Source organism: Podarcis bocagei (genome assembly GCF_964188305.1).
Source record: "Podarcis bocagei genome assembly, chromosome: 3".
Lineage (NCBI taxonomy): Eukaryota > Metazoa > Chordata > Lepidosauria > Squamata > Lacertidae > Podarcis > Podarcis bocagei.
Window position 1 is genome coordinate 92983112 of NC_138127.1, and position 23211 is coordinate 93006322.

Sequence of the window (23211 nt, forward strand, 5' to 3'; positions counted from 1 at the left end):
AAAAAATTAAGTTACCCTTCTCGGACTGTAGGAAGCATTAAATTCATCTCCAATGCGCTGTAATTCCCGTGCAATCCATATTTCTGGCCGTATATCTTCAGGGATTGACCGTGACTGCCACCTGTAAGCTGGATCAAAGCAACATAAAAACAAATGCTTTTAAAAAAATCCCAAAATATACTTTCCCCCCATCCCTCTCCCAATTTCTCACATGCATGCATCCAAAGGTTCTACATTAGTTTTCTGACTGAATTACAAGAATGAGCATGACAGCTCTAAAGAGACCCTGAAAACTTTTCACTGAGCTAATCACGAAGAAGCATGGAATTATATTTTACATTGAAGTTACCATGGCATCAGAAGCTTCAATTCCTTGCTTACTAAATCCATGACTGCCAATGGGCCTTCTTATGCTACCTCCCCACTCAGAGATAAACAGTAACTGATGTTCTCTAAGACTTTTACATGAGCTGCATAGAACAGCAACCCCTCAAAAACATCCAGTGAAAGCGTGTAACAACACATAGATTTACAAATGAGAATCGGAATCTGATCAGAATTTCAATACTCAAGGATTATGTCCCCCAACAGAAACCATGAAGCAAAAGGTGAATCTACCACAAGCAGTTCCAAGTATTCCCATGTCATCATGTACCATGGAACCCCTGCCCAAAAGCACCCACAATGCACTGACTTCCCTGCCCCTTCTCATTCCTGGTAAGCACAGCAACACAGCTGTGTTGTGGCTCCACCCCACTGGGTCTGCCCCTTCTGCGCCCCTCATAAAAAGTAACAGGAGTACAACTCTCAAATGCAAGAGCAAGATTTGCTTCTGCCTCTTGGAGGGCTCTGATACAATGTTCAACTCAGTGTCAAATAGGTTTATAAGGTATTCAGGAACTGGTCTTCTTGTACATCATGCACATTGATGGTATGCTATCCTTCATAGGACAGGTACCACAAACATCCAAAAAGCATGTAAACAGAGCAGTAGAAGGGACAACCTAGTTCAAACCAAAGCAAGGATTTCTTATGTGTGCATAACCTTGCACTTTAGAAGGAAAAGACTGATCTAATTAACAAGAGAAGAGTATTCAAAATAGGAATGCATGAAGTGTGATTGCAGTACATTGCATGCCTTTCCTATTTACAATGGAAAGGGAAGTTTCAATACATCAACTAACACAGTCAAGATGTTCTTAGACTTCAACTCCCAACCATCATGGCCAATAGCGAGGGATGATGGGAGTTGAAATACAGCAATTTCTGGTGGGCACTGCTTGGTCACTGGTGCTATAAGTATTACCTCATTCTCCCCCTCCCCTGGCTCAATTTTTTGCACATGAACAAGAACAGTCAATATTCGCCTCAAATATTAAGTGTAGTAACTGACTCATGCTTTTGTTATCAAGCATGAAGCAAAATGGAATCACTGCCCAATACCTTCACTGGCCCTTCAGTATCAAGGAGTAATTCACTTAGAGGGAACAACAGGGTCATTCAGCTTGTGTTCAGTATACAGTACTAGAAAAGCTGACAGAAAAATTACCAGACACACACAGAAAACGCTTCACTGCATAGCATATCACGGACCAGTCTATACGTGCCAACATGGGTCTGCCAGAGTTATGTAGAAGATGGGGAGGGGGCTCTCTGATTTTATGTGCCCAAGGGTGAGAGTAACAGAACTCTCCACATGACTGCCACTTGCTTTCACACAGCCTCTCCCCCTTAGCCATTTTTCTCCCAGCCAGACCAATTTCCCACACTGGAGACAGAGTGAGAGAAAAATGGCATCCGGGGACAAAATGCAGAGAGACAAGTTGTGCTTGAGGGGAGGAATTCCATACCCCATGTCTACATGCCCCTTTTGCACTTTAAATTACACACACACACACACACACACACACACGTGAGGGATTTATATGTAATTATGTTTTGGGGGGGACGCGAGTGGCGCTGTGGGTAAAACCTCAGCGCCTAGGGCTTGCCGATCGCATGGTCGGCGGTTTGAATCCCCGCACCGGGGTAAGCTCCCGTCTTTCGGTCCCAGCTCCTGCCCACCTAGCAGTTCGAAAGCACCCCTAAAGTGCAAGTAGATAAATAGGTACCGCTTTCTAGCGGGAAGGTAAACGGCGATTCCGTGTGCTGCGCTGGTGCCGGCTCGGCAGAGCAGCTTCGTCACGCTGGCCACGTGACCCGGAAGTGTCTCCGGACAGCGCTGGCCCCCAGCCTCTTAAGTGAGATGGGCGCACAACCCTAGAGTCGGACACGACTGGCCCGTATGGGCAGGGGTACCTTTATGTTTTTGACATCCAAGGTGGCTCTTATGCCACACAGCCACTTTTCAGGTTGGACTACAGCTGTATATTTAAAATATGAACACATGCCTCTCTATAACCAAATATTAAATGGAAATATTTGAATCCTTTTTCAGCAAGGAGAATGCAATGTGCACTTCAGAACCCATGATTAACTGCACTGAAGTGTCATAGCGCACAATGAGGAAATATTCAGTTTTCCAATTGAACAAGGCATCTTTTGTTTTTTACTTGTGCATAAGGTGGGAGAAAAAAATTGTTAGCTTTTTTTAAAAAGCTGCTTTAGGATCTGTCGACTCTTAGAGCCAAACTACAAGGTTTCTTTCCTTCAAAATGCAGCTTCCCATGTATGAGTGGGCACAGACATTTATGTGAGAGATTTGGATAGCAGTCATGGTGCAGGGAGCATGGGTTAACTATAAGCCCCAAGTCAGTTCAATTTCCCAACTTAAAAATCACACACAACCCAAACGGCTGTTTGCCCTGTTACTCTCTTCCCCCCACATTAGAGCACCATCCAAATCCTGTCAACTACTCTCAGCACTCTTTTGTTTATGAAGGGAACTTGGGTATGTAATGTAATTTGGCTTGAAGTAGTATCCCTTAGCAGTGACATTACAAAGAATGATCCTTAGTCAAGCAAATAGTGTGTGTATTCTATTGCACGTTTTACACAAGGAAGCATTATTAATTTAAAGCAGCAGATATTAATGCTAACCATGTACAGCAAGAAATACCACATAATTTGGAGAGCAAAATGAACAGCTTTCGGCACATAAATATCAGCACTTGAGATGACTGTATGAACATCTATCCAAGATTATTTCAATCAACAGAGTACTACCACTGCAGGGGTTCTGGTGGGATTACCTTTTGAGTGCTTTTCAGTTCTATGAACCTAGCCTGACTTCCCCCACCCCCTCTTCAACATGAAATGAGAATGTAAGCAAGCATGACAGCACTTTTTACACAAAGTATTCCGCAAACTTGGCATTAAAACCATAAAGGGATCATAAGGGAATACTCATAGCTTCCAATCTCAAAACAATCAAAAGCTAGCAGAGCAGTGAAAACGTTAAGCAAATGCGCCTGGCTTCAATCTGTATGGAAAAATTACTTCAGAGCCAGACTAACATTTGCTTGGCTTACAGATGTATTGTTTTCACATTATAGTAGTGAAATACCCGATCGGTTTTCAAAACAGACTTTGCATCAGGCCCAATTTTACTCACTTGCTTAGCTGCTGAATTTCATTCAGTAAAGTCCTTGCAATACTGGGCTTACTCTGCTCCTAATCATTAAAAGACAAGTGTGGGAAGCCAACCAACAACATTGATATTGCCACAGCAAATCTTAAGAGAATTCTCCACAGATGACATGTTATAATAGTAAATAATATTTGTTCCCACACCCCATAAAATTAAACTGTTTCACTCTGATTTGATCATCACCAAGTATACCTGAGCAGGTAACTCCAAATGTGCAAATGTAGAGGGACCACAAACTGGTCACACAGTTCCTGTGGAAATCAGTGCAGTTCTCAAAGGCTTATAATGGAGAGGACATGAGTGAATCCAAGGATTTTAGGCTTGTGCAATGGAACTCCCCCCACACCCCGACTCCCCAAATCTACTCCAAAGGATGGGGGGGGGGAGATTAAAAAGAACACATACTCTTCACAACAAATGCTCAAATTCCTATTCCAAATGGCCCAGATCCATTTCACTCCATAGCAGTACAAAGAAAAATCCCAGGAAAATCTCAAACTGCAAATGCCACTCAAGCAAATTCTGATACCCCATGTCATATGTAACTTACACACACCCCACATTGCCACCCAGTGCCAGCTAAAACACTTCGATGCCTGAGGCAGAAAATTCAACTGGCAAAGCTGACAGGCACTAAACAGAGCCACAAATGTGGTGAAAAGGGACATCTAACTACCCATTAGCATTTCCTGCCACAAGACCAAGCAGAACCAGATCTTATAGCAAACTTGGCCAAAAATAATCTCACTCTGCCAGCGGGAAATATACAGATAGGTGCCTCAGCAGCCTGACAAATAATTTCAGACAAATTCTCCCCACCACACTCCATACTCTTATGAGTAGCCAAGAGGTACGTGGGTAAATTCATACTGCTCAGATGAAGGCACCACTGCCATTTTGCACTAGAAAACGTGCTGCAACATTTCCACAGTAATTTCTCACACAGAAAAACAAGTTTCCTACGCAACAGTAATTTCTGTGTTGGAAATTGTGCACACTTGGCGTTTTATTTGCCACACTTAGATCCACACCTTTTAGCATTTTACTCTGTGTGCCGATTTTGAAGTCATCGGTGTAGGACAGGAATGGGGAGACTGCGACCTTTCAAATGTCACTGGGGACTACAACATGGCCCTAATGATTGACCATACTGACTGGAGCTGATGAAACTGAGTCCAACAACTGCCTTTGCAAAACTACCCAATTGTCAAGAATTATTAGAAAAATAACAATGCTTTTAAGACTTTGGCAAGAACAGTTTGTTCTTCTTAGCGAAGTTCTATATCAGAAAGAAAGGCAGAAAATTACTTCTAAACCAAACACTCAAAACTGGCAAGTCCCTTTTTGCATATTACACAGAAGTCTCAACATACCAAGGTCCTCCAGGAAGAAAGATGTTCTTTTCTCCTGAAAAGCCACCTGCTTAGACTTTCTTCATAACTTGACAAGATGCTAGTTTCACATAAGCACACAAAAGCAGAATTGTCCAACTAGCCTAAGAAATCTAAGTGTGTCATGGGACCTAAGGGACTGCATGCATATCAAAAACCTATATTGACTTCAAATGACAGGTTCTGGAAGTAAAGAAATTAATATAAAGTTTCATGTGGTTAATAGTGAAATCAATCTGAGGGTTTCATAAAGAACTTTCTGTGGTACTGCAAGATCTACGATCAGTAGCATCAAGTCATTTAGCTAATGCAAAGTGGAGATACAATATCAACATTCATATTTAATATGATCCACTTGAAACACACATGGCTGAAACCATATTCAAACATTGCAGGTTCTGTTCCCTCACTATTACTATACAAAAGTTTTATATGTAATATATACAGACACTGCTGCAGAGCAAGGATGCCCAACATGCATACTCCGCATCACTTGTCTCTTAGGACACACCATGCAAGATCTTGAGAGCCGGAGTTGTGCTTTAGACAATCTCCACTGGAGAGACTTAAAACAATCAAACACACCAGCTTCCCAGGTACCCAATCACAGCTCTCAGTGGGTGATAACCAAGTCATATTCAGAGCAGACCCTTTGAAATCAATGGGCTTAAGATGTGCAAATACATTTAGTTTAACAGACATACTTTGAGTAGTGACTAACACTGAATATCACCCATTGATTTCAATGGGATTGGCTCAGGAAAATCTACCCAGTCCAACACTGAGTGTCCAACATTGGCCATCAAATTTAAGTTAATTTCTAAAGGGTTTTAACTTTCCTCCTTACAGATACCAGGGCATTGTGCGAAATGCATGACTAAACTCATAATAACTAGATAAAATACAGTAATAACAAATCAATCAATAAAATAGCCTGTGAAGCAGCTAAAAAAAAACCCTAGAGCTAATTAATAGCATAACCAACACTTAAACTGTCTGAGTAAATAATAAAAAAAAGGTTTTCACCTGATGCTGAAAGGATTATATTGTCAAGGACCAGTTGTAATCTATGGGGAGGGTATTCAGGGTGCCACCACAGAGGTTTTCTCCCTTGTTACCACATAATGTTCCTCTGCTGGCAAAGATACTCATACGACAGCGTTTTACAAGCACTCATTGCTTGGCAGCAAAATGACTCAGGTGTAACTGTTCAATTCTGAAACTCTGCCAGCACAAATGAACAAGATAGGGCATCATCAGAGCCATTACACTGGTGATGCAATGATGTTACTCTCACACAGCAGCTGCACACATCATCAAAATGGTTTATAACAGGGATGCAAGAGGTTCAAAAGGGACAAATGTTTTTTCAATGGTGATAACTATCTAGCTTAGGATTTCCAAGTTCATAGGTTGGCAGTAGAGACTGATACTGAATAGGCAGAGCAGTATGCATCTAAACAGGCTTACAGGACCTTGCACCCCCAATATGGGTTCATTCCTGAATAAAATTGAGCATCTAAAAGGAAGTGCAGATGTTCTACACCCATCAGGCACTACTGACATGAGAGTCTCCAATAGGGAAGTGGTAGACAGCTCATTTGTGCTCTTTGTATTAAAGAAGAGAAGTTCTATGCAGCTCAGAGTGTAGACCAAAAGATGCGGGGGTTGGGGTTGGGGGGTGTTAAAATATATACACAGTTGGCATTCACATTAAAACACAGAAAAAAGTAAAATAGGCAGTGGAGTGTTGGCTTCTTGAAAGAGAAATAAAAGACCTCAGGAAGACTTTGACGTTGTTCATGTGAATATGACAATTCATGTAGTCACATTGAAGACAGCACATAAAACATGCCATAAGCCATAAATATTAAGTAACACATCTGAGCTCTTTATGCTTCTAGAATGAATTGCTTACTTCCTTTACCAACAGAATTATTTCCATCAGTGTTCTAGATTTATCTCAAATAGCTACTCGCAAAACAGGAAAAGTAAATATTCCTCATATTCTGATTGTTTGTATAATATTGCAATATTGCATCACAATAGCTGCAATATTTGGTTTAAAGTCCCTGTTTGGAAACAGAGAATCTCAACTTTCACTTAATCAAAAAGTGTTTAAATCATGAAATTGCTGAGAACATCCGTAAAAGACTAGAGTGCCTTTAGCAACACAGAAACTAAATATACAAATCTTCGTACCATGCCTGACTCATAGTTTCTGTGCAGTTGAGGTTGACAGCACAGTATCAATATGAAACTAGTCTATACCAAAAAACCTCATATACCATACAAAGCTGTACTATACAATGTAAACAGAATTCTGTCAAATATGTATTTTTTATCAACAAACAGATGTTTACTGCCCTATTCCAGTACAGATGTATCAAAGATGTGAATATACATTTCTTCAGAAAAAGTTGAGAAAGTTTTCCTCAATCTTTGCAAATACATATCTTTGCAGATACATAATGAATCCAAGTTAGCCCTACCCGCATTTTTTTAAAAGATGTCAAAAAAACACTTTGCAGCATATATCCAGCTACCTTAAATCACTTACTTCTCTTCATAAATGGTGTCCAGCTCTAGAGTCACACTTTTAACAACATCCCGAGGTTTCTGGAAGCAGCCACGAACTGCTGCGGGAACTAACAACTCACATTTCTTGTTAAGTTCTAAAGGACTTTTTCTCTGCAAACGCTACTTGAAACCAACCTTAAAGCACAATAATGATAGTGTAAGACGGCTCAAAATCACCACCACTTCAGCAATATTGTTTGGGGGGAAACTATTTTCTCTTTTCCCGTTTCTTTAGGGTTCTTTTCTTAGTCTATGTGTCAAATTGAAAACTTGCTTAAATGCCAGTCGTCACTGATTTGTTAAAATCTATTCAAGCCTTCATAAATGCCCACATCTTTTTATAGATTCTCCCACACAACTTAACACAAGCAAGTTCTCACATCAAGGCAAGAACTTAGAATGTTAGATATCACTAGCAACAAAGCTAGTTCAACTAAGTGCTTCATTACTCTAAGCCGTATGCACCCAGAATTGCAGCAAGATTTCTAGTATCACTACATTCGATTACAGAACAAGTCCCAGACACAACCTATTATTATTTGTTTCCAGAGCTATAGAGACATATATTTCAAATAACACATCACTAAGCATATCAATCCCATCCCAAATTCACAACTAAGAAACCATTCAATTTTCTTTAGAATATGGAAGTCTTAAAATAGGTAAGAAAAACATTGCATTTTTTTTCTTTGCAGGCTAAATATGGATGAATATTAAGGCAAGCTGAGCAAACCACTTGCAGGGAGTAACCCACTTTCCGCCTCACGCCATCTCCTCCCTGATTTTCTCCACAGAATAGCGCAGAATGAGCAAGAAATAGCAGGAGAGTTGGCTGAGAGGTCATTTAGCTGCCTGTGGAGCAAGCAAAACGTTGGCTGTTTCCAGCTGCCAGCACATGTTGGACTGGAGTCAGAAGGACCTCTAGTGAACTCCAGGAAGTGTAGCAGCAGCATCCCAGGAGTGGGAAAGGAAAACACTGCAACAACTATATTTGATGCAAGCTGCATTCCATTAAAATCAGCTGAAGTTCCTTTACTGGAACAGTGAAAAATACACATTTATTAGAGATGCTGCCGAAACTCACAATTAGTCAGTTCATATGTCAAATCTACTATGTTCAAACCTCCTATATAGCAATATCTGACTTTGATCCAACATACAAAATATTAAAGTAATTCCAACCAAGATTATGAGTTATATTGTTTTCTGCAGCTGCAAAGTCTGCATGTGTGGGATGGATGGGGTGGGTGTCCTAGTAAGCTTACAATAATGCAAGGTAGCTCGAGGAAGCTTTAACCTTTAAAATAAACTTAATGGTAAAAGCTACAATGCTCATGCAGTGTTGTTTCCAGTACAAAAGATATTAATTATGGGTGTTTTTTTCAAAGTCAGTAATGCTCAGTGTACACCCACTGAAAATAGTGCACTGAAGTTAGTAATGACTATTCATTTCAAAGGGTCTACTCAGAGCATGACTAATGCTGGCTGCAATCCAATTGCTGCCCCCATGTCAAGGGTTATTTCCAGCCCCATCTTGAAAGCACACAGCAGGAGCAGGAGACTTCCTTAGCCTCTTAAAGGCCTTTACCTTTAAGAAGAGTTTTAAAATATACTGTAAAGGGGAGGAAAAACTAAAGCACCTTTGGACAATATCATGCTACAAGTTTAAATCTGAAGACAATAGGGATGGTATTCAACTATGTTTTACTCAGGCTGAAATTAATGAGCCTAATTTAGTAATGCTCATTCATTTCAATAGGCCTACTCTAGAGTAAAATTAGTTGACTAGCACCCAAGATTTCAAAGGAGTAACAGAATGTGTAACTCATGCAAGCAAATTACGACACTGTCGATTCACCCACTATTTATTTAAATTAATTTTTATATAAAAATAAACATCCAGTAGAAAAAATTATATGTAAGAACACCCGCATGTACATGCTGCAGACAAAAAGAAATCAAACAGCTTGCTTATACAATATGAATGCCCATCATTAGATTTTTTTAAAGAGCCTTCTTGGTGGCTGCTCCCAGACTTCAGAAATCTCTTCCTAGAGATGTTAAGACTGGTTCCCTCCTTGTTGTCTTTCCACCGGCACATGAAGACCTTTTTATTCCAACAGACCTTTAGGGAATGACTGTTTTTAAAGAAAGGTCTGGTGCTGTGATGTTCATATTGTTGTCGATATTCTTATTTTTATAAGATTTGTTTTTATATTGTTTGAATATTATTAGTGACGAAATGCTTTAAAATGATTGTATTTTCTGTTTATCACTTTTCTATTTTATCTGTGTTTTGTATTTTTATTTGTAAGGCACCATGAATCCCAATCCAGGACAAAAGCAGGATAAAATTTTATTTGTTTGTTATAATAAAAACACTACCTAAAGGGCTGTCCATGCTGCTGTAGTCATTTATACCTTGCTTCTCACTAAAGTGATACAGCTGTGTCTAGCCTGTTTAACTTAAGGTTGAAGGTAGAGAGTAGCTCACATAACTATGCCTCCACACAAAGAAGAAATTGCTCCAGAGAAAAAAAACAGGCACTGAGAACAATGAAACCAAGTCTATAACTGATATGAAGAAGCATGCACACTGGCAATCTACACTGGCAATCTGATGTGGTCTAAACAAAAGGATCATCACATCAAGGACAAATAAAATAGAATTTAAGATACAACAAGAGCAGTATCATAGTGAAAGTTGTATGTTGGGTTTGAGTTACCTTCTCATGGATTCTAATCTAAATAAATCACATTTCTGAAGATACCACCCAAATGTAATTCAGATATTAGAAGCCTGAAGTATGTTATCCGAAAAGAAAAGAAACAGAAAACAAACAAACAAGCATCTCTTCCCCTGGTGAGATGCAGACACCAGGTGTGCACCTTCCTTCTTCAAATGTTACACCAGAACTCCAAAAAGAGGATGCATGAGTCATTCATACTTCTGCCCTCCCTAAAAGGTATTAATCTCAGAATCCACTCAGTTATGACACAGAACTTATACCCTAAAATGTAGTAGCTACACCAGGCACCCCCAAAATTGGCCCTCCAGATGTTTTGGTACTACAGTTCCCATCATCCCAGACTACTGGTCCTGTTAGCTAGGGATGATGTGAGTTGTAGTCCCAAAACATCTGGAGGGCTGAGTTTGGGGATGCCTGATCTACACAATCAAGGCCTTAGCTGCTGTGGTTCCAGAGAACTTCAACTATATAATGGGTTGAATCCAGAGTTGCCAAGAGCAGAACTCCACTAATTGGACTCTTCTATAGGCAGAACAGGAGAGATGACTCTCAACAATTTCTCCTTCCTCTTGTAGGCCCCCCCCCAAAAAAATTGTAGCCGTCTGGGGTACCATCCAGACCAGTGTGGGAGACCACTGAGGGCAAGTGGATATAGTTGAAAATCACCTGCCATCACCACTTCATCCTTTGCGAAGCCTGCTGGAATAGAATGAATTTCAGAAATGAAATGAGCCCTTCTGTTCACAGAATAGCAGCTCTCAATCTGTACTAAGCTGTGCTCGAAAGAATCTTTAGTTGACTTAGTTTTAAGTCAATTTCTAGGAGGATGAGATTATGTTTGGAATGGTGTCCATTTCATGACTTTCTAAAAGAATTAAAGAGCAAGATTTTTTTCCTTTCTCAAACACAAAGGAAATGCTATATATGGGAGTATAATTTAGTATAAACAACAATATCTCACAGCAATCTAAAGATCTTTGAAGATTGCATATTCTGTCCAAACCAAGCATCCTCTTCTGGTGAGCTTGTGAAACTTGCAATAATCAATCAATCAATCAATCAATCAATCAATAAAGCTAAAAGGGCCTTAGAGGGCATTTTACTATTTGTTTTAACCCATTTTTTATTCCACCCGTCACCCTTTTTTTATTTCAGGGTAACTAATACCAAAAAAACAGTGAATAAGATCCATAAAAATGCTTTGCGCATTTGTAACCACTGTGTACATAATTTGTACTGCAATGGCCTATATCTAAGTTTACTGTTCAAACAGAATGTTTAACATGCAGTTTTGTCTCCTTTTCACAAATACTATACTTTTTAAAATTGACATATAAACAAATTGACTTCTACTGAAAACAAGTAAAACTTAAAATCAACTTTCACCTGGAATATGAAGAAAGGGAAGTGGTTACATAAACTGCACAACACAGAAATTTCCCCTCCCCTTCATCACTGTAAACTGAGATGTAAACTTTGCCTGAAGCTACAAAAAGAAAAACCTTCACAAGCTAGTAGTGAAGAGAAGAAACCATATACAAAGTGAAATCTCTGCTATGCATACGGTCATCATAAAAGGCCATAGGATTAAGCTTCAGAACCCAGATTTCTTGCCGTAGCAGGTGTGCTGCTAGCTTGCCTAGTGAATTCTGAATGTTTCATTCTGCATGATCTGTCATGCATACATGGCAAACAACAATCCGGAGCAACCCTTATTGTCAAAGCAGCACTACTTACAAAAAGATATCTAGCTGCAGACAGGAAAAATCTGAGAATAACCAAAATGTGCACTACCTCCATCTGAAATGAAGGTCTGTCACACTACACTTTCAAGGCCACCTGCTTTCCCACTTTATAAAACAAAATTTGGATACCTGAAGCCACCAAGTCATGGCCAGTTTGCACATCTTAGCTACAGATCACATATTGCTAAGAAACTGGTAAGTGACTCTGCCACACCTTCACAAACACATACAAATGGTTCAGCTAGCAGCTCACATTCATGCCCACAGCAAGAAGGAAAAAGGAAGGTAAGGCGGGGAGACAAATGTATGACTTGCAGCATGATATAAGGTTCCAGATGGATAGACCTTATAGAAGTTGCAGAAGCAAGGTAGATCTAGCAACTCCAAGCACACTCACCACAGGCAGTTGGGATCATAGCCTTTTGATGTGCATAGGAGACTGGGCATATTCTTGCCTCCTACTCTATTCTAAGTACAGTGGTACCTCGGGTTAAGAACTTAATTCGTTCTGGAGGTCTGTTCTTAACCTGAAACTGTTCTTAACCTGAAGCACCACTTTAGCTAATGGGCCTCCCACTGCCGCTGCGCCGCCGGAGCACAATTTCTGTTCTCATCCTGAAGCAAAGTTCTTAACCCAAGGTACTATTTCTGGGTTAGCGGAGTCAGTAACCTGAAGTGTATATATCCTGAAGCGTATATAACCCGAGGTACCACTGTACATGTGAAGGAGGCAGAAGCAGCACCAAAGAAGAACTTAATCTCCCTTGGTAGTCTTCACTTACCAATGAAGGACTGTGCTAATGCATCAGAACAATAGCAGCAGCAGCATAACTCTATTGCTTGCAAAAAGGAATGCAGGAACTATAAACTCTTTTGCTCAGGACAAGATTCAAGCAGCAATCCCATTTATACTAGCAGAGGTATACATTCCATTGGCTCTTTAGGTCTGTGCAACATGTGCAGGATTGTGCTACAATACCACTGATACATAAGCTGAACACATCTGTGTAGTGATCAAATATCAGCCAAGTCACCAGGAATACCAGGTGGCATCTCTGGGTAGCTGCTCCAGGACTCTGGAGTTCTTTTCCTTCAGGAGGCTGTTAAATCCTCCTGTCCATCTGCCACAAAAATGTTCAGACTTTTGGGCTGGGTTGCCATTTAGGAGGAGAGGTTAAGCAGCTAATCCATATATTATAAAACTAATGTTTTGACATTTTCATCACTTGTAGTCACATTCCCTGGTTCCTCAATATATATAGAAATAAAATCTAAATAAATAAGAAGTCCAGAATAGCACCCATTTCTGGCAAAACTGTTTACTTAAACAATAATGCCATCTACCCTCCCAATGTTCCAAGCAAGGTGGGCTCCCTCTCCTCAAATTGCCACTGCTAGGCTACTCAGGAACCACACTGCCCTGAAAGGAGAGATCTAGCTTTCAAAAAAGTTCTCCATAACAGCATCACTTTGCTGTTCTATTGTATAGTTTTAGTTGATGCTTTATGCTTTCATGCTTTTATGTAAAAATGTTTTGTGAAGTTCGGATGAAAAACAGTATATAAATTCCTTAAAATAAACACCAGAGATATGCTGCTAGAAGCAATGTTTATTTACATGCTTGCCTTCCAATAGTGTACAAAGTCCCCTTTCACATTTTAACTTCATTCTTTCCTAGGCTTACCACCTCTCCCCACCCCACCCTGCAGCTTCTCTGTACAGTATTTAAACAGCTACGGATGGAGATTAAACAAGTCAGCTCTCCCCCACCACTTGATCTCCAAACTAGGGAAAGAAGCATTGTTCCTCTGTTGAATTTCTACCATCATACAACTGTAAAAAGGCAACAAAACCTCTTATGTTGTGCAGAAATGGTAACAACTATTCTGTACCGTTCAGCAGCAATTTTATAAAACAAGTTACAAGCAGATTGCACACAAATTCTGCTTTATCGTAGAACTGGACATCACATAGTCCAATCCCCTACAATGCAAGTATCTCAACTAAAACCTCCACGACAGATGACCATGCAACCTCTGCTTAAAAAGCTTCAATGAAGGAGAATCCACCACCTTTATTAATGTCATCACCTTATCACCTAATCAATAGGCTGCATAGGTATTTTCCCAAGTGTGTTGAATGCTCTACATTTCCAGCTAAGCCGGAAAATTAAGCTCCAATACGTTTTAAAATATCAAAGCAGTAAGAGGCTATAGCAAACAAGGGATTTTTCTCCCTTCTAGATTCTGATTGGTGGAAGTTTCAGGAAGTGCCTTCAGTTTCCATGGTAAAAATGGGAAGATAAACATGCCTGCAATATTGAGCTAAACCATTTTAAAAGGTACATACGCACTTGGCAATATACTAACTTAAGAGCATGTCTGTGCTTCAAGCTTTTGATAATCACTGGTTCAAATGATGTACAACACAAAATTAGACCACAAAAAGTATCATTAAAAAGGAGCATTTGTTTCTCCCCCCTCCCAAGCTACCTCAGCACTCAAAAGAAGAAGAAACCCACCATGCTGAAGCATATTGCACAGGATGGACTTAACAGCTTCTGCGGCCCCCTGCCCCTTCCCTCATCTAAGTCAGACAGACATGGGTAACTGGGGGCCTGCCAGATGCTGCTCCACTCCAACTCCCATCATCCCAGACCATTTGGTCATGCTGAAGACCCTCCAACTGGAGGGTCACCCATCCTTGCTTTAAGTGATCTGTACATCCCACTGGGAGAATTTGCACATTTAACACAAAACCGTGAGGATAAGCTATTGTATGATGCAAGGACAGCAGTTTTTTTACTTCCATTGTAGGTTAACCAGCTAGCATTACATCTGAACCCTAAACTGATGTTAATTTCAACCATAATTGAAAGGGGCATCAAAGGTAACCTAGCCCAACTCCCTGTCATTGCAAGAAGTATCTGAAATGGATGGTTTGAATTTGGCTTGTTCCAGCAAACCATAGTTAATATTAACCAGTTTTTCAGGTTTACGTGACATGGCAAGCCAGCCTGCGGTTAATCTCAAATGGAAATGAAAGCTTCCAAACTCCTCTTCACAGTTGTGTCAGAGGGGGGAGGGGACCACAAAGGCTTGAAACTCACCTAGGCTTGTTCAAGGAACACTAAACGACGTCTAAACATTACATCTGAAGCAGCCCATCATCAGTGTGAGGGTTCAAGTTTGTTTCATAGTGAACACTGCAGTCTCTTAAGACTTGGTTAGACATGGGGCTGCCAATACCAATTGCCTGCACTTTTCAGTATTCACTTATTCCAAATCTTGCAATTTACAGGTAATCTAACCTTTTGAACACCTGAAAACCAGATATGCAGTGAGAAGCCAATTCCAGTCACTGCATGCCTGGCACCAGCAATTGGCCAGAACAGGTCCCAATGGCCCCTCACTGGTCCAAGCCATTTGCATCACCATTCATGGCCCTCTCCCAGATGCTTTTCAGCAGTGAGTAGTAGTGCTGCCTTTGAACAGGAGCCAAACTTGGCTCCCATCCATGGTGAGTGTCCATCATTTAAAGTCATGCAAAATGCAACGCCCTGGCACATAGGTTTATGGCATTATAATTTCACAGATCTGTAATCCACATGGGACACCAAAAGATTCCACTGATCTATAGGCGGAGGAATTGCATTTCGGATAAGTTAAGATGGCAGATGGCCACCATGGATGGAAGCTGGTGTAGCTTCCAGTCAAGAGTGCCACTGCTTGTGTATTCCTGAAAAATGTCTAGTGCCTTGTGGAGGGTGATGACTGACATGCAGATGCTACCTTCCTGCGCTTCTAAGCAATGGCTGAAAAAAGCATAGGCAGCAGGTTAGATGTTTTGATGACAATCTTCAACTTAGGACCAAGTTACATAGGACACTAAGCATGTCATTTTCAGTTTTCTGCATGTTTTTAAAACAGTGACTAAGAGGGGCGGGGGAGGGGCGGGGGCTGATGAGGATGTGCTGGAGGGAGTATTTCCACCACTACTACAGTCCAGTGAAAGTCTCCCCACCCCACTACTATTTGCTCCAGTAAAAAAGTTTCCATTAGTGTCAATGAAAGCTTCACTTCCAGGATCAATACTAAGCAGACAGGAGCAACACTCATCGGGACTGTGCCAGAGGAAACGGTTCAACCCCCTTCCAGCACACCACAGTGCCAATCCTGATCACCCCTACTCCATAGTTGTTTAGTATTGTAAAAACATTCATGTTACAAGTGGCACATTTAGCGTCATGTGCAGCTTGGCCCTTACTTCTTCCAGAGTAGCCTCACTGCAATTACAGGACTACTCTAAAAGGGTGTAAGGATCATAGTGCCGCTTAATATACAGTAACTTCCTGATTTACTGGAAAATATCCCAGAAAAGCAGTTTCTTTTTGACTTCTTGTCGTACTATTCCTATTGCATATACAAGGTGTGTGTAATCCCTAGCATTTATTTAACACTTCAGAGTACTCCAAACATTTTACATACAATTGCCTCAGTAAATTTGTCAAACCACACTGTTATATTATCCCTATACCACAGATAGCATGCCTCTCAGTCCCAGCTACTGGAGAGCACAAGTGGAGAGACTGCTATTTCATCTGTCCTGATTCTGGGCTTCAACAGGCATTTGGTTGGCCACTGTGGGTAACAGCATGCCAGATAGGCAACTGGTCTAACCCAGCATGGCTATTCTTGTGTGCTTATGTAATTTGCAAAAGGCTACCTAGCGAGTTCGTGGTAAAGGAAAGATCTGAGCTGGTGAACCTCATGGCTCACAGTTCAGTCTCTCAACCACTACACTGCACTAACTGACCCCCTTTCAGAGTTCATATAAGGCCAAACACACACACAAAAATGCAAGCTTCACTGGCAGGCTGAATTCAGAACACAAGTGGAAATGTTTCTTACCATGGTCTAGCTTACCCATTGCGCTTAGATAATGACTGAAGGCTTGACACGGGGGACTCGGAGTCTGTGTGGCCTTGTCGCAACTCATAGGTGCAGGACTCCTGTCGGTGTCAAAAGAGAAATACCCACTGGAGGATCTGGACAGCAGTGGGGATCTTCTTACAAATATGAACAACGGGGATCTGGTAGCAAACGGACTGGGGCTGGAGGGTGGTGCCAGTGGTCCCTGAGGGCTACTGGGTGATGAAGTGTCCCGCTCGCCCGAATGATTACCTTGGTACACAGTTTGTAAGGAGGTAGGGGCCCCAGGCCGAAGATGCTGAGCTGGCCTTTCAGCAGGCTGCAATTGTCCACCCTCTCTACCGCACTCAGAAGTTAAATCAGAAGATTGTTTTGCCATTGGGCCTTTTATTTGTGTTCTCCCCCTGGAAAATAAGAGGAGAAAAAGAGAAAGGCAACTGAAATTACACATAATGTTCACCCAAGACTAGGTTAATAGTGGTGGAATTGCAGTGCAGTCATTAAGAAATACAAATACAAACACAAACCACTGTGTGTTTTCCATCCCCTTTTCATGTACAAATTAACCAGCATGCCAGAATTAAAAATAAAAGTGAGCACTGTTGAAGATGTCAACCTGTATTATCCAGTCCAACATCATTCACAAAAAAAGCTTCTCCTGGTGAAAAGAAAAACAAGTACAACAAAAGTTTGAAGACAAAACTTGCTAGCCAGCTGAGCAAGCATTCCAAGTTTGATTGTGGGGGAGGGGGGAGGTGGTTCAACTGGCTAAGAAAAGAAAGAAAAAGGAATATTAACTTGGATCACCAATCCTCTCCAAGTCATTAGACAGGAGGATCAGATACAGTGTTGAAATGTTAAGTGAGCAGTCGATGCCGTGATTGTGCAGGATAGGGAAGTCGGCCAGGCTCTCTCTCCATTGTTCTACTGAATATGCTGATCACAGCAAGTCTGGAAGGTTTGGCAAGAGCAATCAGTTGTAAAAGTGCGTCACAACAATAGCGTTTGTACACTGCAAAGTGCTCCTCCGTTCACTCCTCCCCTCCCCTCATCCTTTCTACGGCTGGTTCGCCACCACCAAATCCTTCTCTCTGCTATAGGGCTAAGAAAAAGACGCAAGGAAACGTTTCACTTCGAAACCTTTCGAGACGCCACGGCGACTCTTATTTACATTTTGTTTCGGTCGATGGCAAAAGGGAACAGCAAGAAACGAACCGCAGTCGGTCACTCCGGCAGGGAGACAAGAGGAGACACCACTACCCGCTCCAACTCACCTTTATTTACTTTCTTTCCAAAATGTCTAGCGTGACTTGACTAAGCGCTCCATCGTTGCCCGATTGAGACGCAACCAACAACAGGTTGAAGAAAAATGTCAATTTAAAGACACGCATACAAAAAGTTGGAAAAACCATCACAAGCACGGAACAAAAAAGTGGGGAGTAGTGGGGAAAATAGCCATGCAAAGGCAAAGCCAGGGAAGGAGCTTTGGGGGGAGGGGAGCAGGAGAGAGGGAGGTGGGGGCAACACCCGCGCTGTGACTTGAAAATAAATTCAACTGCAAGCTCAAGTCGCTTCTCCGCGGTCTGAAGAGTGCTCGCTGGGAAACGACGCCGGGCGGCAGCCCGACCGGGAACGTGGAGGACAAATCCCTTCCCGCTATGAAACCCAACAAAGGGAGAGCGAGCTCAAGGCAGGAGAATAACAGACCCAGAGACGGGCACACACACAAAGGGGGAGGGGATAAGAAGAAGGGGTGGAGACACAGGCACGCACACCGAGAGACCCCGGCCCACAAGCCCATCCCACACACTCGCACTCGCAAACGCACCCATCCCCCGGCCGCTACTTACGCTTTATGGCGTCTGAGTCATCCCGAGGCAAACCCGAAACTTCCCCTAGGCTGACCCCGCTCCTCCTCCGCGAAGGCAGAGGCGAAGAGGGCGACGCGCACAAACATATACACACGCCGAGCGCGCGCCGGGATAAAAAGCTCTCCGCCGCTGCAGCTGCTCCCGCCGCACGCACAAAACACAGCCAGCCAGGAGGGCACTGCCGCGCTCTGACCGCTTCTCCAAACACAGGGCTAGGCGCCCGCCCAGTCGCCACTGTAAAAACATTCGCCGAGGATTCGAGGCCAATCCGGAGCGGCAGGGCGGTCGCGCTCCGCCCACCTCAGCGCGAGGGTTGTGTTTACAAACTCGGCCAGAGAGCGGGAGGGAGAGGCGCGCGCGCGCACAGCCTGCCACAACCCTGCTCTGCGCCACGGCCCGCCTCCCTCGCTCCCACTCGTCGCCTCCCTCCCTTCTCGCATGTCCTCAGGAGCTTCCTGGAGCCGCCGCCGCGGCACTGGTGGTGGTGACGATCGAGACGTAGTTCTGCTGCAAGGAGCAGCAGCAGCCGCTCTTACGCCCTGGCCCGACGACCCACTTTCCACTTTTGTTTTTAAACGGCGGAGGGTGGGGTGGGGAGAACCCTACAAAGAATGTGGAAGGAACACGCGCGCGCGCGCGCACACACACACACACATACCCGAGAAAACCTGGCGACGCATTTACCGCGGCACCAGTTTTTCGAGGAAGAAAGCTTAAGCTTCGTCAGATGCAAAGCCACGGATGCATCGAGAGGCTGCCCCCACCTCGTCCGAGCTTCACCCAGAAGACTGGACTCCGCCCTGCTTCTGGTTAGCATCCCTACAAACCTACACCCAGAGGCTATTTACTCCCTTAACCGGAGTATCCACGCCCAGTTCTCTCACCCTCAGATCACTGGTTTGAAAAATAATCTGTTACCAATCCAAGCGCAGGCTCCTCTCGTTCATGGCATGCAATGGCATTTCACCAGCCTTTTCCCTATTTTTTCTTTCCATCCCCCACAACAAATTACACACTGTCTCACCCACACCCTATTCATCCTTACAGCTGGCACCCTTACCAGATCCTTAAACTTAATGGATTGGTGTATTATATATTGTTATTATTTATTAAATTTATATATCACCCTATACCCACAGTTTTCCTCACACACACATACAATTTACCCCCAGCATCACACAGCCACACACTATTCTCACCACAAATTATTTCTCTATTATTAACAGACCTATCCGGACACGCACTTTGTCCCCATTCAGTCAGCAATCCACTCATTTCTGCAAACAGGCCCTCTTGCAACCACAGCAGTCAACCAGTCTCTTCCCCACCCAAAAACTTCCAGTTTAAATGGCAACCTATCAAACCCACAGAAGACCCTATAGGATGTTCCTTTTCATTCCCTCTACAGCTAGCATCCTCATCCTCAGGTTCACCTGGCCTCCATAAATTGTCAATTTCCTCTCCCAATCCAGAGCAGTGGGGGGGGGCATGTTTTTTGCCTGGGTGAAGCCTTCAGAGGGGCACATTGAAGCTCCCAGCCTGTGTAGTGTGTATGCAAATGTGCATGTAGGGTGCCAAACTGAGTCTTTGACCTAGGTGAAATAAAGCCTACTTTTGCCCCTGCCCAACCCATTTAAGCTACAAGTGTAGCACATGCCTCATTTCTCCCTCCAAAATGCCTTCTCCTGTACATGTAAAGTCCCTCAGTATGTTAGTCACCTCATTCTCCGTGCACACAATATGAAGTACACAAAGCACTGCAGATCTGCTCCCACAACGTCCTGTCCTCACCACACAATTCTCACAAAACACTGTCTCCAAGCAGTCATCATGCCTTCTTCAGCCCTTGTACTACACCAAATGCTTCCAAAGACTCAAATTTGAGTTCTAATATTCACATTCCCATTCCTCCACAAAGTAACCCCCTATCCATAGCTCAAATCAACCAGAACCTTGCAAAAAATGTGTAAAAAAAGCATTGTTCAGTTTTGAGTTTGAGAAATCCTGATTTGACTCTTAGTTATAAACCTTGACTTGTCTCAGGTGAGTCACTAATTCTCAGGCCAACCTGCCTCGCAAGATGGTGTTGCTTTAAGGTTCTAGGAAGACGAGTGGGCAGGGATAGAAATGTTAAATAAAAAAATGACACCCTACACTTGTTTCACAAACTGGAAGCACCAGCAGCAGTGACAATGCAACCAAGTTTTGCATGCCTTATTGGTAACAGGCCCTTTTTCTTTCTTTTTTTACTGGCCTACCTATCCTTGGCTAGCTGCCTGTCCAAACAATCACAGTGCTGATCTGCTATGGGATACTATTAAGTTCTGGTGCCCTCAACCGATTATAACGCAGGCCTTTAAAAAACAACAACCAAGGTTCATTTAGATTGGGGTTTTTTTTAAAAAAAAGTCAGATTATAAAAAAAAAATAGTAAGGTTGTAGGCACCTAAGAGGACTGGGGCTAGAGATGAAGTAGCACAGGAGACAGTTGTGCAAGAGCAGAAAAGTGGAAAAAATGATTGTGTGTGCAGTGATGATGCTGGGCAGGGAGTGGGTAATATACCGTACCAAATTATATAACAAGTGGATATAATTAATACCAGATTAAGGTTCTAAAGTAGAGAGAAGGAAGCCGATGCTCTAATTTATGTAGAGAAGGGAGTCCATGGTTCTTATTTAGTACATTTATATCCTTCACTCTTTCCATCAAGAAACTAAACTGGACATGTGCCCTCATACCTTGCCCTGGAAGGAACTTTCCACATCCTTGCACACCAACATGGTCCTAAATCCAGCTAGCCGCCACCATAGAGCCTGTTCCAAACTTGCACACCTGTGTCACCAATAGGGCCCCCTTCCCTCACCCCCACCCATTGGGACCAAATATAAAGTTTCTTGTCTTTCTTTAACTGCCTGGCCCTTTCACTTCCGTCACTCTCTACTCAGTATGTCACAATCCTCTTAAATCCTTCTTCCTCCCCAGCACTGAAAAATTCAAATACGATATTAAAAATACAGTAATAAATGAAATACTTTGTTCCCACCCACCACCACCATTTCCACCCCAAGGCCGGCTTAAAGAAGTGCAAATGCCTTTGAATAAATAACCACACCACCCGTCTTTTCCACACCTCAAAAACCACGACCCATCCTTACTTCAGGAACGCTCCTTTCTCTCACCTTTTCTTCACCTTTCTCCCCCCCCCGCACCTTTTACAGCTTGCCACACTGTTAAATACTTTATTATTATTATTATTATTATTATTATTATTATTATTATTATTATTATTATTATTATTATTATTATTATTATTATCCAATATCTCCCGGCGCCGCTCGCCTCGGCGTCACCGGCCTCTGCCCGTTTTTAAACAGCACCAATTTCTCGAGGTGCGTTTTCCTCACGCCCGGCCTTATTTCTAAACGGCCCGCCGGCCCGGCCCGGCGTGAGGCGCCGGGAGACCGCGCAGAAATGCGTGAGAGGGACGGGACGAGGTAAGGCTGCCGGGCGGCCCTTCTCCTCGTCCTCCGGCATTCTCCCAAGACTGCGGTTAAGGAGAAGACCCGAAGCCGGCCTTTGGGCGCCGCCGGGACTCCCCGCCACTTGCCTGCGGCTGCTGCCTGCCCACGCCGCGCGCGCCTGAAGGGAGGAAGAAGGCGCCTTGGGGCTGCCAGGTCGGCCTCCCGCTCTCGCTCCTGCGCGGGAGGCTTCTTCTGGCGCCAATCACCTGAGGGCGGAGCCGCCCGCGCGCCTGAGGGAGGCCGGAGATATATAGATATAGAAATATAGATTTAAGACAGCCGGCATGCAGAACTGATAAGAAGCCGGCGTTGCGTCGATGACAACAACTTTGTCCACTGCCAGGCTCGGGAGGAAGTTGGTGGAAGTTAGCGGGAAACTCTTGCACAACAACCCCGCGCGCCGGCTCCACGCAGGGTGGCGGCGGCGGCGGATCTTTCTTTCTTTCCCTCAGGCAGTCGGCGCGAACGAGAAGCAGTTCGCTGATTTCGAAACCAAGCAGAGTTTCGCCGCGGCCCTTTCGCCTCCTACAGCCAGTGGCGTAGCGTGGGTTGTCAGCACCCGGGGCAAGGCAAGTAAATTTGCGCCCCCTAACCCGTGGATTTGCGCCCCCTAACCCCCAGATGTTGCGCCCGGTGCGGCCGCCCCCCCCCTGCACCCCCACGCTATGCCACTGCCTACAGCCAAGAGGAGACCGTGGCAAAGCGCGACTCGTTAAGGTGCCTTTAACAGGGGTGAAGTTTCTCTTTCAAAAGCAAACAGAAACGCCGTTCCGTCTGCCGCCAGGTGCTTTTATTTTTATTTTATTTATTTATTTTATTTTGTATTCTTAAC

The 23211-nt window shown here is 43.2% G+C and overlaps 2 protein-coding genes across 15 annotated transcripts in view; one reads left to right on the forward strand and one right to left on the reverse strand.

The window, feature by feature from the left end:
- Window positions 1-19995, reverse strand: part of BCL2L11 (BCL2 like 11) — a 46698-nt gene extending 26703 nt beyond the window's left edge. Inside the window, exons 1-3 of one of the 4 annotated variants that reach the window (XM_081188858.1) lie at window positions 18837-19995; window positions 16981-17390; window positions 16-128 (exon numbers count right to left, since the gene is read on the reverse strand). In XM_081188858.1, the coding sequence (XP_081044984.1) occupies window positions 16-128; window positions 16981-17365 (498 nt within the window). In that variant the 5' untranslated portion in view covers window positions 17366-17390; window positions 18837-19995. The other 3 variants (XM_081188856.1, XM_081188857.1, XM_081188859.1) reach the window with 3 other exon arrangements.
- The window catches only part of LOC308584140 (uncharacterized protein), a 301938-nt gene that overhangs the window by 270863 nt on the left and 7864 nt on the right, over window positions 1-23211 (forward strand). For 2 of the 11 annotated variants that reach the window (XR_014006540.1, XR_014006543.1), the window contains 2 exons: window positions 2438-2534; window positions 8256-10185. The exons of 3 other annotated variants lie outside the window; for them this stretch is intronic. The gene's annotated coding sequence lies outside the window, so the exon portion shown is untranslated. Of the gene's footprint in view, window positions 1-2437; window positions 2535-8255; window positions 10187-22816; window positions 22924-23067; window positions 23164-23211 lie in introns of those variants that run through there. 6 more of the 11 variants (XR_014006538.1, XR_014006539.1, XR_014006541.1 and 3 more) reach the window with 6 other exon arrangements.